The 15,246-nt window shown below is 37.0% G+C and overlaps 1 protein-coding gene across 3 annotated transcripts in view; it reads right to left on the reverse strand.

The window, feature by feature from the left end:
• Nucleotides 1–3,802: 3,802 nt before the first annotated feature.
• MLLT3 (MLLT3 super elongation complex subunit) overlaps nt 3,803–15,246 on the reverse strand; it is a 223,675-nt gene continuing 212,231 nt past the window's right edge. The window contains exon 11 of one of the 3 annotated variants that reach the window (XM_030567652.1): nt 3,803–6,510. In XM_030567652.1, the coding sequence (XP_030423512.1) occupies nt 6,379–6,510 (132 nt within the window). In that variant the 3' untranslated portion in view covers nt 3,803–6,378. The remainder of the gene's footprint in view (nt 6,511–15,246) is intronic. The other 2 variants (XM_030567654.1, XM_030567653.1) reach the window with 2 other exon arrangements.

A 15,246-nucleotide genomic window follows, 5' to 3' on the forward strand; every position in this document is an offset into this window, starting at 1 on the left:
CCCATTTTGCCACCATTATTTATAGAGTGAATTTTTTTTAAGTTTTTAATTTAAAAGGGGGGTTGCACTCCTAGGCTTGCTGTTTGAAAGGGGTCACCAATACAAAAGTTTGAGAACCACTGATCTAGATCATGTGAATAGCAATCCAGTGCCTCACGCACAAGACCAACCTTCTGCTTTACAAAAGAGCTCAACCTGTGTGCTAAAGGCACATTTTAATAACATACCCTACTAAAAAGTATCCAGGAGTCCTCACTTCTGATATTCTGCAGAGGGCTCTACAAATCATCAGGCTGGGCTTGTCACAGCAGACTGGCATTTGTGTGGTATTCATACTGGTATCATATGTACTTACAAAGAAGTTTAATTGTAATTCAGCTTTTGTTAATGGATTGTGCTAATAAAGTGTGATCCTATAATGAAAATAGTTTTTTTCCCCCCAGGCTATATTTAAAGTTACACAAGTTTAAAAGGAGACTCAAAATACTGAGAAAATGAATCAGACAGAATAAATAGAAAAATTTACTACATTCCATGTTACTAGTTCCCCCACAAACTACCCACCTAAAAAACCAGCGAACACTAAAACCTCTGCCATGTCATTGATACTGTGCAGAATAGAGACTCCAATATTTAAATGAATAAAGAAAGTTACGGCTTAGCCTCTGAGAACAAAGCTAACGGAAAGCGGCTTTATCCTAGAGAGCCTTGGATGACACTGGCTGAGCCTGTCTTGAAGGTCTCCCTCCAGTGCTCAAAAACTAAGCCATCTTGCTGTATTTAGCACTTTTTTCTAGACCACCCACTCAGACACAGATACACAAACCACATGTGCTAGGAATGTCTGCCCTGCACTGAAATCAATATCACCATTATGACCTTATTACTTGCACAGCCAGGGCTTTTAGCACAACTCATTTTTTTATCTTTTCATTTCTTTTCTTAATGGTTAGTGCATATTCCCTTTTCTAACCTTTAGAAACTTCTGGAAATTGTTTAAGGGGAGAAATTGTGGGGAAAAAAGTTAAGTACCGGTGCATCTTTCTTTCCCCTTTGGTGGAGATTAGCTTTACTTCTAGGTCTTAAAAGAAACAGGTAATTGACAACTTAACAAGCCTACAATTTCCTGAACTGGACACAGACCTTGAATTCTGTTTGCATCCAGCAGTGATGATGAAAGGCAATCATTTATGCCATACTCTTATAAGAGATGAGGGCACAGTTTATTAATGGAAGGACCAGCTTTACAGCACACGTTGGGTGATGGAACATAGGAAAATGCATGACTCATTTGAAGTAACATCCAAGAGTGGGAGATTTCCAGCTTGAGCTATCCCCATCATGATGAAAATGCACCTCCTGTTGCATTCACAGATGAACATTTCACTTTGCTCAGTCTTCATGCTGAAAAAAAATGCAAAGGTATTGCTTTATGGCAGAATGAATCAGCCTGATGTAGAAAAAGCAAATAGATTAGATATAATACTCACCATGAATATTAATCAGGCATTAGTGTCTCAAATCCATTTCATGATAACTCAGATGTTTGTCCCCTACTACAATCCACTTAACCCTCAGATCCTTAGCGTCAACAACAACCCAGTTATACGAAAAATGCACTCAAAAGCCTGCACCCTGAATATTGTGTCCTGCTATCTTAAACAAGATCTAAGTGCTGATCAGGAAACAGTATTCTCTCCATTAATGTAAGGAATAATATTCAGCCACCTAATTTTTTTTTTTAATCAAAACTGAAAGGGCATTGTTCTTGTGGTAATATTTCTCCTTCCTGTCTAGTCACTCTGGCACTTCTTGCTGCTCAAGTAAATGCAGGGCCCTTGTATAATTGTGCTTTGATGTAAATTTGTCTGCTCTCTCACTCACAGGGCCAGTCTTGTAAACTTACTTGTTCTAACTGCACTAATGCACTGGTTAAGTCACATGCACACACAAAAACGCTTCAGAAATAGGAGCTGTAGTCCCATCATCCACCAGAATTTCTTAATTCTTTCATGCCCTAGAGTAAATTTTCCAGGTACGCTATCCAGCGCTGGGAATTGGGCACCCATGAACAGTCTGTGCTAAGGAATTAATGTTAAAACAGCGTAAAAACCTTCATGAAGTACAATATATACAGTTTAACAATTAGGGAAACTGTTGAGGTTCAGAAAAACATCTGTCTTGTACTTGTTAATCTTTAGAATAAGTTTTACATTATTTATTTTTATAGTGCCTGGTACCTCCTGCCATGGTTAAGGGCCTGTCAGTATTTTCATCATAAGCCTCTATTTCAGTTTATTGTAGTAGGAGTGCCAAAATACATATTTACACTTTAGACAGTAGCACCTTTGTCTTCCTGATTTAAAATCCACTCTCTCAATGTCCCCTAACGACAGACTGGATAGAGCAGCCACAAGTGACTGAGTAAATAACACGATTTTAAGTGGAGTCTAAGTCAACTCCAGCTTAGCATCAAGCTGTAGAAGTCAATGGACCAATACACATACACAAAAATACAGATTGAAATATGAGCCTGCTGAAAGATACGGTACACACAATTAAAAAGCAAGCAAGTGATGGAAGATAGAAAAGTAATCCCGATGGAACAAAGAAATATAACATGAAAGCAAACCAAACATTCTCCTCCAGACACTGCCTGGATGAGATAATGCACATGACAACAAAAAAGGACAAGATTCTCTACAGACATCTAGCTACTTTCCCATCAGCTCTGCAAGCTCCAAGTAATAGGGTTTTAAATTTATGAGGTATTTCAAGAGGTCAGAACACTAATGTAGCTTCTAAGAAATCCAAATAATAATTACACTTTTCACTGACCTGAAACAGACTGTCACATACTTAAATCTAAAACTAAAATCTCTTATGAAGTCTTAATAAAATATTATGTTGGATCTTGTCAATCACAAGTACTATGTTTGCTTTACTTTTGAATGTATGTAGATTTTCCCTAATAAAAAGGGACAAATTCACAGATGGAAATAACTAAAACACCTCTTACACTTCAAAGACTGTTACCGATACAGCACAAATGTAGTTATTTCATGCTTTACACCTTTGATCCTCAATTAAATTTTACTTATTTTTTGCTCAACCTCTTTACCACAGCTTGTGCCACCAAATACAGGTCTATTCTGTAAGAAGTTTCCTCTTGTATTAAGGTGGATTAAAATACCTTTTTAAATTTAGGGGAAGTTGAAGTTTTCAAGTGACTCAAACTTTTACTGTTAAAATGTTATCCCACTTGGATAGCCAATTCCTGAGATGAACATTTAGTTAGTTTCAAGAATAAAGTTTCAGGGGGATGGCTGTGTTAGTCTGTACCCACAAAAACAATGAGGAGTTCGGTGGCACCTTAAAGACTAACAGATTTATTTGGGCATAAGCTTTCATGGGTAAAAAACCCACCCATGGATAAATGCATCTGAAGAAGTGGGTTTTTTACCCATGAAAGCTTATGCCCAAATAAATCTTAGTCTTGAAGAATAAACTTGTGCTTTCCATGATATACAATTGTTACTTTTTAATTACAGTGTTCAACTAGTGATGTAAAAGAGGGTTTTAAAATATTGCTTACTGCTAACCTCTGTCTGGTCAACTTAATCCATTAACTAAATTCATTCAGTTAATTTTTTTTAAGTAGGTCGGCACTAAATGAAATCCCAAACCTTTTATTCTCTTGCACTTAAAAGCTAATGTAGCGGTTGCAAGGCTGAACGTATGTGAAAACATTTTAACTGGTCCCAAGGATCAACGATCATAAACGTGGTGGATTTAGGTAGGGTTTTTATGATTTTTCTTTTAAGAGAAATATGACTATTTGAAATTAATTGAAAAAGGATTTATTTTGTTTCTGCATACAAAACTGGATGAAAATAGCTAATGTAAAACTTTTTTGTTTTTTAAAGAGATCAACGCTTAGTGACTCTCATTCTATCAGAATTTTGTGGAAAACTCACTTTACAGTTAACACACATAAAATGCAGTTGCAGTCTGTTTATTTCCAAATCTTATCAAATTAGAGCACTAAGATTTTATTTAACGATGATCAAGGATTTATATGAAATTCAGAGGTAAAGTTATATTGTTATTGCAATAGTCTCTCTTTTATATGGGCTTCTCTACCCTTCCACCTCCATTCATACGTACAGTAGAAGTTGGCTAGTATTTCCATGGGTAACATGACTTATTTCACCAGTTATTTAAAACAGCAGGATAGTCAATTCATGCTAGAAGAAATCTTGGGCTCCCTTTCCCTCTTGAAGTTCAAGAGTTTTTACCACAAAATTTAGTTAGAAAAGTCAAAATGGACCAGACTCCACAGGTATCTGATTTAACTAAAAAGGTGGTAAGTTGAATGTGCACTATTAGTTCAAAGACTTTTTTAAAGATTGCTTTTAGATTTCAAAACATTTTCATATAAAATGTTGACAAAAATTAACCCCACCCTCCAACATGCCTTCCCCTCCCTCCCATCATCATCCAATGTCAAAATGATTTTTAAAGATGTTTTCCTCCAACAATTGCACATTGAGACGTGGACTTAACAACATAACGCTTCAAGTATGTTTCATGCCAATCATCAATAAGAGTCATAACATTACTGAAAAAAGTACACTTGTTCTTTTGGAAGCCTGAAAGAGACTTTCCATGGGAGTATGGTTAAACAACATTTTAAATTTAAAAAACTGAAACCCCCCCCCCAAAATAAAATATACGATTTTCTTTGGACTTAAAGAAACAGTGTTAATTCCCATTTGAATATGAAGAAATAACCCCAGCAGGAATCTAGTTTCACTGTACCGCACAAAACCATGTACATGAAACAATAAAACATACAGATACTACCGTTGTTCAACTGTGAATGAATATACTACATCTGGCATGTAAGCATATATGGGAAATATACTGGCCTCTCTGCAAACACGTTTTCTTAAGACTGAAAAAACCTTCGGATCCAGAAGTATTTCTTAATTGCATTCTCTTTTAATCAGGATCAAGAGTTTAATTTCCCATAAAGAGGTGACGGTTTCATAATGAAACCATCATAATGAGATCACAGAGCACTGATTTCCAACTATTTGTAAATTCTCTGGATTGCACATGTATATGAAATATTCCTCATTTTAAGGAAATGTACATGGAAGAACATTTGTTTTCACAGACAAGAAATCCTTCTGGAAACGTAAGCAGATTACTCAACAGGTACTGAAATTTGGAACCTATAAACATATATATATTCCAACATGTCACTGTATATCAACGAAGATATTTTTTCAAAGAAAGGATTTTAATTTATCAGATGTAAAAAAAAAAAAAGTCTAATCAGACCATGTACTGTATGAACAAACAAAAATACTATGCCAACAGTTTTTATGGTAAAGGTGAGTCACACACTGGCAGCAGAAGAGTATTGAAACTCACAGTAATAAATAGCTCCAAATTAAGAATTTTCTACAACATTTCCTTAGAAAACAGGACCAGTATTCTTCCTTTTATGGTGATCCTGTAGAACACCTTCACTTTTATATATATCTAATATTATAACATTAAAACAGACACAAGAATGTTGATGACAAACAATGCTGGATTCAGGACATTACATGGTAACACTTTTTTGTTACAAGTCCTACTGGTTTATTGACTAAGGCTAGACAGCAAGTCATATCATCCTATTTGGTGCATTTTTTACCATGGTCTAAGATCAATAAATGGATAGAGCCAAGGACCTGTGGTCCAACCCACTGTGGCAGACTGGAGACAAATATTAGGGCCACTTCTTGGTCCCCCAGTTGGTACCTTGTTTCCTGAAACTGCAGAAGTGGAAACAAGACTACAGTGTTTTAAGTGACTAGAGAAAGTCAGCAATAAGTGGCATTTTAACATGAGTAAGGTTACTAGGCTTGTGATGGTGCTGCATCAAAGGAGCATACATGGAACCCGAGTACTTGTAACATCTGGTAGTGTCATTCCCTCAATGACTTTAGAATATATGTATGCAATAATAAATAGATCAGTTATGTAATAAGGCAGTGTGTTGAACATGCATTCGTCTTGTGGACTGGAACACCACAGAGAGATACATGATACCATACACATTCATTAAGAACAAGTTTTTTTGTGGGTTTTTTTGTGTTTTTTTTTTCAAGGCTATCCAGGCTAACTCTTCCAGAGCATTTCCTTGGTGAGAAGAGCGATCCTCTGAGTCTTGTCACTTTTCCCTCCTTTATCAAGAGATGATGACTGGCTTTAAAGAAAAATAAAGCTGAAGAGGGTTGGTTTATTTTTTTCCATTTTGGTTGCATCACTTTGAATGTTTTATTTAAAAAACAGTTTTTGATGCAGCCAGATGCTGTATCCTCAGGATGTTCCAGATGTTTCCAGGTAACTCTGTAGTTTACGGACTGTGGTTTTGTCCAATGAGCAAAGGTCAAAGTCAAAGGTTGTGTTTGTGATATGAAAGTGTCCAGTTTCTTCTATAAGGTTTACAATCTGGGAGGAGAAAGAGAAAAAGAATATTTAGGTGAAAATTCCACCAATTTCATATTTTTACAATTTACTGTATAATGAATAGGAACAAGTCCACAAGACCAAAACAACAAATGGAACAAAATCAGAACCTTTTATGTTAATCTCCCTTCCATCCCTCCCCTGAAGTTCTAGTAGTTTTGACAAAACAGAATCTTAATTCAAACTACATCTGTTTGTTTCTCCAGAACATAACCAATAAGGGTACCCAAAACTAAGGCCAAACTCCAGATTCAGCTAATTTCCAGCTGGAATTAACACCTAACAATAATTATTAGCACCAAGAAAAGGCTGGGTTTTTTTTACAAGCCTTTTACAAATTGCTAACTAGTTATTTTAAAAAGTCTTTGAGAGGTGTGGAGGTAAAATTTTTGTCTAGCGCATTTATCTGGCTCATAGCTAGGAATTCTGTTATTACAGGACATGACTGGTATTAAACCTTTTGCAAGTACAAACATTTGTAATATGGTTACCTTTAAAGAGGAAAACACGATCAAATGGTTTTACAAGACCACAGGCTAAGACAAAATGGTAAAAGAGAAGGAAAGAGGCACTCTCACAGCTATGGCAATAAATATACGTACATTAAAACTTATTACGCCTCTACCTTGATATAACGCTGTCCTCGGGAGCCAAAATATCTTACCGCATTATAGATGAAACCATGTTATATCAAACTTACTTTGATCTGCTGGAGTGTGCAGCATCTCCCCCTGGAGCGCTGCTTTACCATGTTATATCCGAATTCATGTTCTATCGGGGCAGAGGTGTATATATCTGTGTATATTTAAATGTACTAATAGTAGATTGTAAACTGTTTGGGACAGAGATGGTGTTTTTATGTGTTTGTACAACACCTAGCATAATGGAGTCATGTCCACCTAGGGGCACCAAATACAAAATAATAATATATCTGTTTATAAAATGTCTTATGTATGTTTGGTGTCTGTTTTCCCATATGTGGGTCTGGTTTACTGGACACTTTGATAACATTATCAAGCTTATTATGTAATACGTGGCCTTTGATGACTGTTGGGACCCCATAAATTCTTGGAGGAGGGGAACAAGCCTTACAAAATAGTTACCAGTTTAAAACAAAAAACTTCACAAAATCACAAGTTCAGTTACAGTGGAAATCTCAACAGATCTTGCATCAATTGTTAATTCCAGGAATATATGCTACATCTTTTGGATTAACAACTCTATATCAAGTATGATATATTTTAAAGCAAAACAGGTGTTTAAAGTTAAACCACAAACTAATCTCATCAGGAAGACAAGGGGAAACTCCTTTACCTGGTGAGACACACATTGCTCAGATTACCTAGTGTTCATACATGTCTCGTCAGAAAAGGGGTGAGGGGGTCTTGCCAGAAATGGTGAAGGACATAAGCAAGCTAGTTCATTTCACACTAAGCCTAGGTCTATACTACACAGCTTTTAGCGACATGGCTGTGTCTTAGCAGCACAGCTGTGATAAGTCATGCAGTGTAGCTGCTGTTTGTCGGCTCTCCTGCCAACAAAAAGAGTCTACTCTCAATGAGTAGCATTTGCATTGTCGGCAGGAAAGCGCTCCTGCTGACAACATGCTGTTCACACTGGCGCTTGTCACAGCAAAACTTTTGCTTTTCAGGTGGGGGAGGTGGAGGAAGGGGGGTTAAACAAAGACAAAGACAAAAGTTTTGTCATTCAATTGCCAGTGTAGACATAGCCTGCGTAAATGATCATTTATATCTGGAAGGAGCAGTTATGCTGACAGCTGATTTTCTATATTTTATTTTTATGATATTTATATGACATTTCTAATTTAACTCTGAATAATGTATGCTACAAGGCATGTATCTAGACAAACTAGCCACACTTAGGAGAGCAATACCATTATTTGTTGAACGTTAACAGTGAGGAAGGGACAAGTGATAGCTCATGGAATCAGATTCCACATGCACCTGCTTTTCATTAGGCAGAACCCCAGGGCACCTCTTTCAGCTGGCACACTGAGGGAGATGTGGTACCATGGCAGCTGCAACCCCAGTGAATCTACAGTCATATGGATTATCTGGAATAAAGTCACAGAGGGAGCAGAGAGGACCACTACTTCTCTCCACATTCTTTCCATCTCTAGTTGTCTGGGAATTTAGAACACACTCATTGTCATGTCCATTCCAAATGTTTAGCCACACCCAAGCTATACACAGCTCATTTAGTTGGGGGAGAGAATTCCTTACCCCAGCCCAAGAATCAAGTTATATGGAGCGAATCCATGCTGCATGGGATTTGTTCCATTGTTTAGAAGATAGCCTCTTTTCAAATAGATTGTTCTTCATTCCCTGACTTCAAACATTACAACTCTAGTTTTTCTGAGTTGGATTTTTTAAAAAGTCAATGCCACTAAGTATAAGAAACTTCTATTTGTCTAAAGAAACTTCGTCTTCTGCTTTAGAGTTAATTCTCACGACTCAATTCCTAAAAAGCGAGATGACTGATTGGTAATTAACTGTGGTTATGAATTTTCTTGAAAAGAACACACAGATAATTGTCACACTAACAAAATGAATTTCTATAGCAGCATTACTGAGGTCATCCAACTCTGTCTTGGCCAACTGGATTGTGCTTGGCAATCCAATAGTGTAATAAATAGCGTCTTATGGATTTTATAGAAAAAAGCCTTCACACTCAGTTTTAGGATGAGAGGAAGCAGAAAAGGAACAAGCAGAAGCATATATTTCATTTTCTGAGGAAGAGGAAAAATAACCTCTTTATTTAGTATATTGAAAGAAAAAGGTTCAATTCAAATGTCTATTTCCCCAAAAGTTTTAAATGCATGTGCAACTTCTTGGCACAATCATTTAACTGCTCTGCAAAAGCAATCGTCAAATATTACAGATGTGAGGGGATTTTGGAACCTACAGCATGAGCAAAGAGTATATAGGTGAATTTAGCTCCCCAATTTACAAGAAAAACTAATGAACTTAACTTAAACTATTGAAAAAAAAACTTAGGTACATTTGACACTATAAAAATATTCAAGACATTGCTTATCTTAGAAGTATGGATATTTGTGTAGAATTTTTTTTATATGACCAACTGTTAAGGAGATTTCTTTAAATCCTGGACAGGTCAAGACTGAAGATATTATGTCAACTTTTTCTTAGACTGTAAGCTCTTATGGGAAAGGGACTCTGCTTTTGTATGCATTTGTAAAGCACATAGAACAATGGGGCCATGATCCTCATTAGAAGCTCTGGCTATTGCTGTAATAATCATTTTCTGCACATGTAGTTCTACTTTTCATTTGATGTTGAATTTTACCAATTTAGCATGAGACTCAGTTAAGTTACTCTTTCTGAATTTTAAATTACAGCCGGATTAAATTTTCTTCAGACAAATGTCTATCAGTTTCACTAAAACTTTGCATCACATTGTGCACATTACACTATGCTGTATTACAATATACTTGCACACAATTATGACTGACATACAGCTATACTGCAATTTTATAGCTCTGCAGCCCAAGCCCCTTGAGCCTGAGTCAGCTGATATGGGCCAGTTCGGGGTGTTTCATTGCAGTGTAGAAGAGCTCTCTTATTTCAAACCTGCAAGCTCTCATGAGGTTGGATATCAGGAAAACACTTTTTCACTAGGAGAATGGTGAAGCACTGGAACGGGTTACCTAGGGAGGTGGTGGAATCTCCTTCCTTAGAGGTTTTTAAGGTCAGGCTTGACAAAGCCCTGGCTGGGATGATTTAGTTGGGGATTGGTCCTGCTTTGAGCAGGGGGTTGGACTAGATGACCTCTTGAGGTCCCTTCCAACCTAGATATTCTACGATTCTATAATAGATAATGGAGTCTGACCCATCCCTATATGAAACAATCTGTTGTTACAGATGCCTTATTTTGTTTTTGAGCACATTATCTAACCTGTTGTTCCTTTTCCAACAGTAAAAGAAAAACACACTGGATTATAAATGATGGATAGAATATAGACTAGAATGACAAATCTGGTAAAAATGTAATAGTTGTAGTGCAATGTAAATAACTTATTTAAAAAAAAATAAAGCCATGACTAATCCAAAAACAACATTTGTTTAATTTCTCCCTCTCATTTTCATTCTTTGAACAAATGGTTCTTCCTGCCTGTAGCAGAGAGGAAGAGGCTTACTATACTAAGCTAAATGAAATAATGTGCTGTGGGGTTCTGAACTGGAGGATTTGACCACACCATTTGGAAACAAGGTAAAAATGACAGAGAAGAATGCCTCTTTCAGAATTAAAACTGCGCTTTCTAACTAACTACATAAATTCTTTTTCCCCAGGTGGGGAAAAAAGGTTCAGTTTAGATTTCAATTAGGTCAGAACTCTGAATACCGAAAATCCAAGTTCAGACATTGCTTCTGAAATTGATTCTGGTTTATTTGCACTTCATTTAAAGCTGTGCCTCTCAGGTTTAGTTTTTTTCACTGTGGGACTTTTAATCTAATACATTCTACTTCATCTGTCCATTTGATCATTAACAACCCACCCAACCCCAATCTCTTCCATCTCTCAGGTCCTGAACTGATTTTAAGAGCAAAATGTTAAATGATGAAACAAAATACTAGGTACCAGACAGCAAATAACTATAATATGTGGCAACTTCTCTCTTTTAGAGATAGTCCTCAGTCCTCTCTTATAACAGAAACATGGGAAGAAATCCAACCTAATTTTGTAAAGTTAGGACTGTAATCCACATCACTAATGCATCATCTCCAAATACAACAACTAGTTCATAATCAAGTTTATGTACATTGGAGAAGGTAAGAGGTAGCCCTCCTTTGAAGAATTCTATTTAACATGTTTCTCGGTGATACTGTGCCAGAACAGTACCCTTGGCTAGCTTCCCTAACAATATACTTGATTTTTTAAATATAAAAACACTTAAGAGTGTTAAGAGATGCATTTTTAAGAAATGTGTACACTTTAAAAAACCAGATAAAAACCTCTTTTATTGAGCAGTATCTACTTCAGGCTTTTTAAGCCTTAGACTAAGTAATATAAACATTTTAACCCTATCCCTCATCCTGGTCTCAAGAAATATATCCACTGTGCCAAGGGCACCCTGATAAATCAGAGTGAAATGAACTCCAAAAGTTTTAAGGGATGTACAAAAATACATCAGGATAGACCCTGAGAGTTCTATGAAAAGCTTCTAAGATTTTGGAGTTCTTGACTGCCTGCCAACGAGTAGTGTTTATGACTTATAATATTAGAGCACACATCCTTATGCTATTAAAAAATACTAGAAAAAGAATAAAGGTTTAGATTAGTTGCCAGGAAGCCTGACAGTTATAATGTTAGAAACACAACATTAAAATGTTTTATTCTGAGTATCCAGGCAGCAAAGTCCAAAAAGATCCCATTTGTGAGCTTTGCTTTTCTGCTTTAATGTACAATTCTGTTTACATAACGTTGCTCCAGATCAGTTTTATCACTATCCATCACGCCGCAACAATTTTATCTGTCTTAAACAAGAAAATGAGCATGTGTGCATGAGGGGACTAGAGTGCAAATGACGACAAACCCATTTTCAGTGTATGGAGGGTTTTAAACCATTTGATAGTTCCCAGATTTGCAAGCTTCCCTCAGATGCCCACATTTTCAAAACTTGGATGCCACCTGACGTTAAGCACCTAATTCTATTATTTAGATACCTAAATGAATGACTTGTTTCTCAGTGGGGCTCAGCACTTGTGATTTCCATTGGTCCCTCCCAACCCTAGGCTTCAGATCCCAAGCTCCAGCCCAAGTCACATCGTCAAAGCACTGTCTAAACAGCTATTTCTAGAGCTCAAGCCCCATTAGCCTGAGTCTGTTAACCCATGCTGGGAGGCTTGCTCCCATGGACTGCGTAGACATACCCAATGATGCTCAGTGTTTTGGAAAAGCCCTTGACTTTGACAGAACTATGATAGCTTACATGAGTGTAGGATGTGTCCCCTTGTGCCTAAACGTATGAGGCAAAATCCTGGCCCATTGAATTTGATGGCAAAATTCCCAGTGACTTCAGTGAGGTCAGGATTTCACCCACGGTGACTAAGTATGGATTCAGGCACCTAACTTCAGGGAACCAAGTTTAACACATTGGTCGAGATGTAAGCTTGAGTACTGGTAAATGGCTAACAATCTGCTGCTGTTTCACTTCTAATTGCATAAAAGCTGTTGCATTATTAGAAGAAGTCTCAATCCCTTCTATTTATCATACATATTCCCTAGAAGAGAAAATGGGGAAGATTATTTTTTAAATGTGATTTTTGTTGCAATTTCTATCTGGTAGCACACCCCCACCTCCCACAAATACTAGCAAATAGATTTCTCATGTGGCTCAGTTCGTGGTCAACCGATCTTTTCCATCTATATTCTCCCTCTTGGCCAATTCATAAGTACCTTTAGCCTTAACTACCACCTTTACATTGACATTACTCAAATATGTATCTTTTGACATCTATAATGTCGCATAATAATACTCCCGTCTGCTCTCCCTGCCTCAAACTTGTGGACTCATCTCAGCTTCCTTCAATTAATTGTTTCACAGAGAATTGCTTCTCTTGGGCAAGAGCAGCAGCCTCAATCAGCCATATCTTTCTTACTTTTTTCTTCAACAGAGAACTCCTGTTTGCTATCGCCATTTATAGACTTGGTGACAACTGAGCCTGCAAAACTTCTCTCCTCCTTCCATAGTCCTCAATTCTGAAAGGCTACATCTCTCATAAGATATTCAGCATGGCCTACAAGTATCACTGCTTCAACTTTAACCCTGTTAAAGTCCTCATCTATGCCTTCATTTCTTCTTCCTCTGACTTGCAACTCCTTTATGTCCCTGCTCTTCAGACTATCACATGCAGAATACTGCTGCCTGCTCTTCTATATACCAAAAGAGACCATAAACTCCTTCCAAAGAATCTCTCTCCATAAAAGTCTTTCAATTACTTCCTAGGTTCCACTTCAAAACTGCCCTCATTTTTAAAACCCTACATGGATAGACTCCAGTTTCTCTCTCCCATATTTCTTCCCTCTGCTCCTCTCTAATATGGATGGATCAAAAGCTTCTTTAAAAGTAAAGTCCTGTTACCAACAATCAAGGCATTTTTCTATATGAAGTTACTACTATAAATAAGTCCTGGTATCAGAGAGGGTTTGCCAGCATAGAAAATGGGTAACTATTCCTGCTCTTTCTTCTAGTTTAATTGGATGGCAGAAGCCTTTTGTGGCTAATATTTTACAACTCCTAGCTACATCAGCAAAATAAAATTTTACCACTGTCTTGGCCTGAATAACCTTCCCATAAATTCAGCTTTCATTGGATCTCTACTAACAGCTTGGGGCACATTCACAGTTCAGGGACAGGATTTGTAGAACAATGATCTCACAAGGTGCTGGACAGTATTGGTACTTAATAAACCTAACTTTTATAACTGGAGTTCATTAGGCACTAAGTTAGGTTGAGACATGCATTATGGTATCATAATCACACTCTTCACACGCATTACGAAGCAAAGATCAAAGAATGAGTGCTTTCAATCTTCTGAGAAACTCATTTAGCATAAAATAACATTTGCCCTGGAGAGTCTTGAGGTTAATTTATAATTCATGGGTTTTGTTTTTACATTTCTTTACTCTTCATAGTCAGAAAGAGACGTTGAGGATCTCCATTTTAATTTTGTCGCTCTTCAGAAGGTCTCCATCCTCGTTCTCTAGCATGGGAGTGAGGAATCAAAGCAAGTAACCTCTCCAACACAAGCGATACTCCAATATGAGGCACAAAAGCTGCTTCCGTGACTTAAACCATCATCTTTCCACCAATGACAGAAAACTCACCTCCATAAAAACTTCAACGCCATTGGACCAAGAAGAGAAACAGTAAAATTACTGACACAACTTGGATTATCCTACCCATTTCCCTACTTTTCTTTTTTTTTGGCTCATTTCCACCTCTGTCTCCTGTTTGTGGATGGTTTAAAGACAATTGTAAAGATGGTTTAAAAAAGTTTTCACTTGCCACTTCCAGCCACCTAGGTACTATGCTCTGCTAAGTTATGCAAGCCCTTCTGGAGTTAGTTTTTCCCACCATTTTGCTTGGTGAGAGAAGCTTCTTCAATTGGCAATGAAGAGCAAATGAACTCTAGTGGCAAAGTGTGACTGGAAACAACAATATGTTAAAGACATACTGAACTTGGACAAGGATATACTTAGAGATTAAATTTGACACAGTCAGCTGGGGTCCTGTTTAACTAGAAATATCCAAATCTGAGATTTCTGTGTTATACTCAACTTGCGCTACTTTCTCATGATCAGTCACAAAAGAATGTGTGAACAAATATGCACTCATGGATTAATGCTGAAGGCCTGCAAAGTATTTTGTTTTTATATGTACTTATGCAAGTGTTGAGAAATTTACTGAGTGATTGCAATCAATTGGAAGTGGTAAAAATCTCAAAGTGCCTATCACTGTGGTATCTAATTGCTGTAAACACAATAAAGCCATCTGTACTACAATTACTTCTGTTCTGTTAATAATGTAAATTGTTTCATCTCTACCCATTTGTAATCCAACAGTACCTGACAATGCCGAGATCACTGAATGCAGATAGAATATAATGCAAGTCATTTCTTACCACTATATAATGCTATCAGAGTATTTGAAGCTTTTTTAGTTCTGATCAACTA

This window comes from Gopherus evgoodei, chromosome 6 (assembly GCF_007399415.2).
Source record: "Gopherus evgoodei ecotype Sinaloan lineage chromosome 6, rGopEvg1_v1.p, whole genome shotgun sequence".
Taxonomy (NCBI): Eukaryota; Metazoa; Chordata; order Testudines; family Testudinidae; genus Gopherus; species Gopherus evgoodei.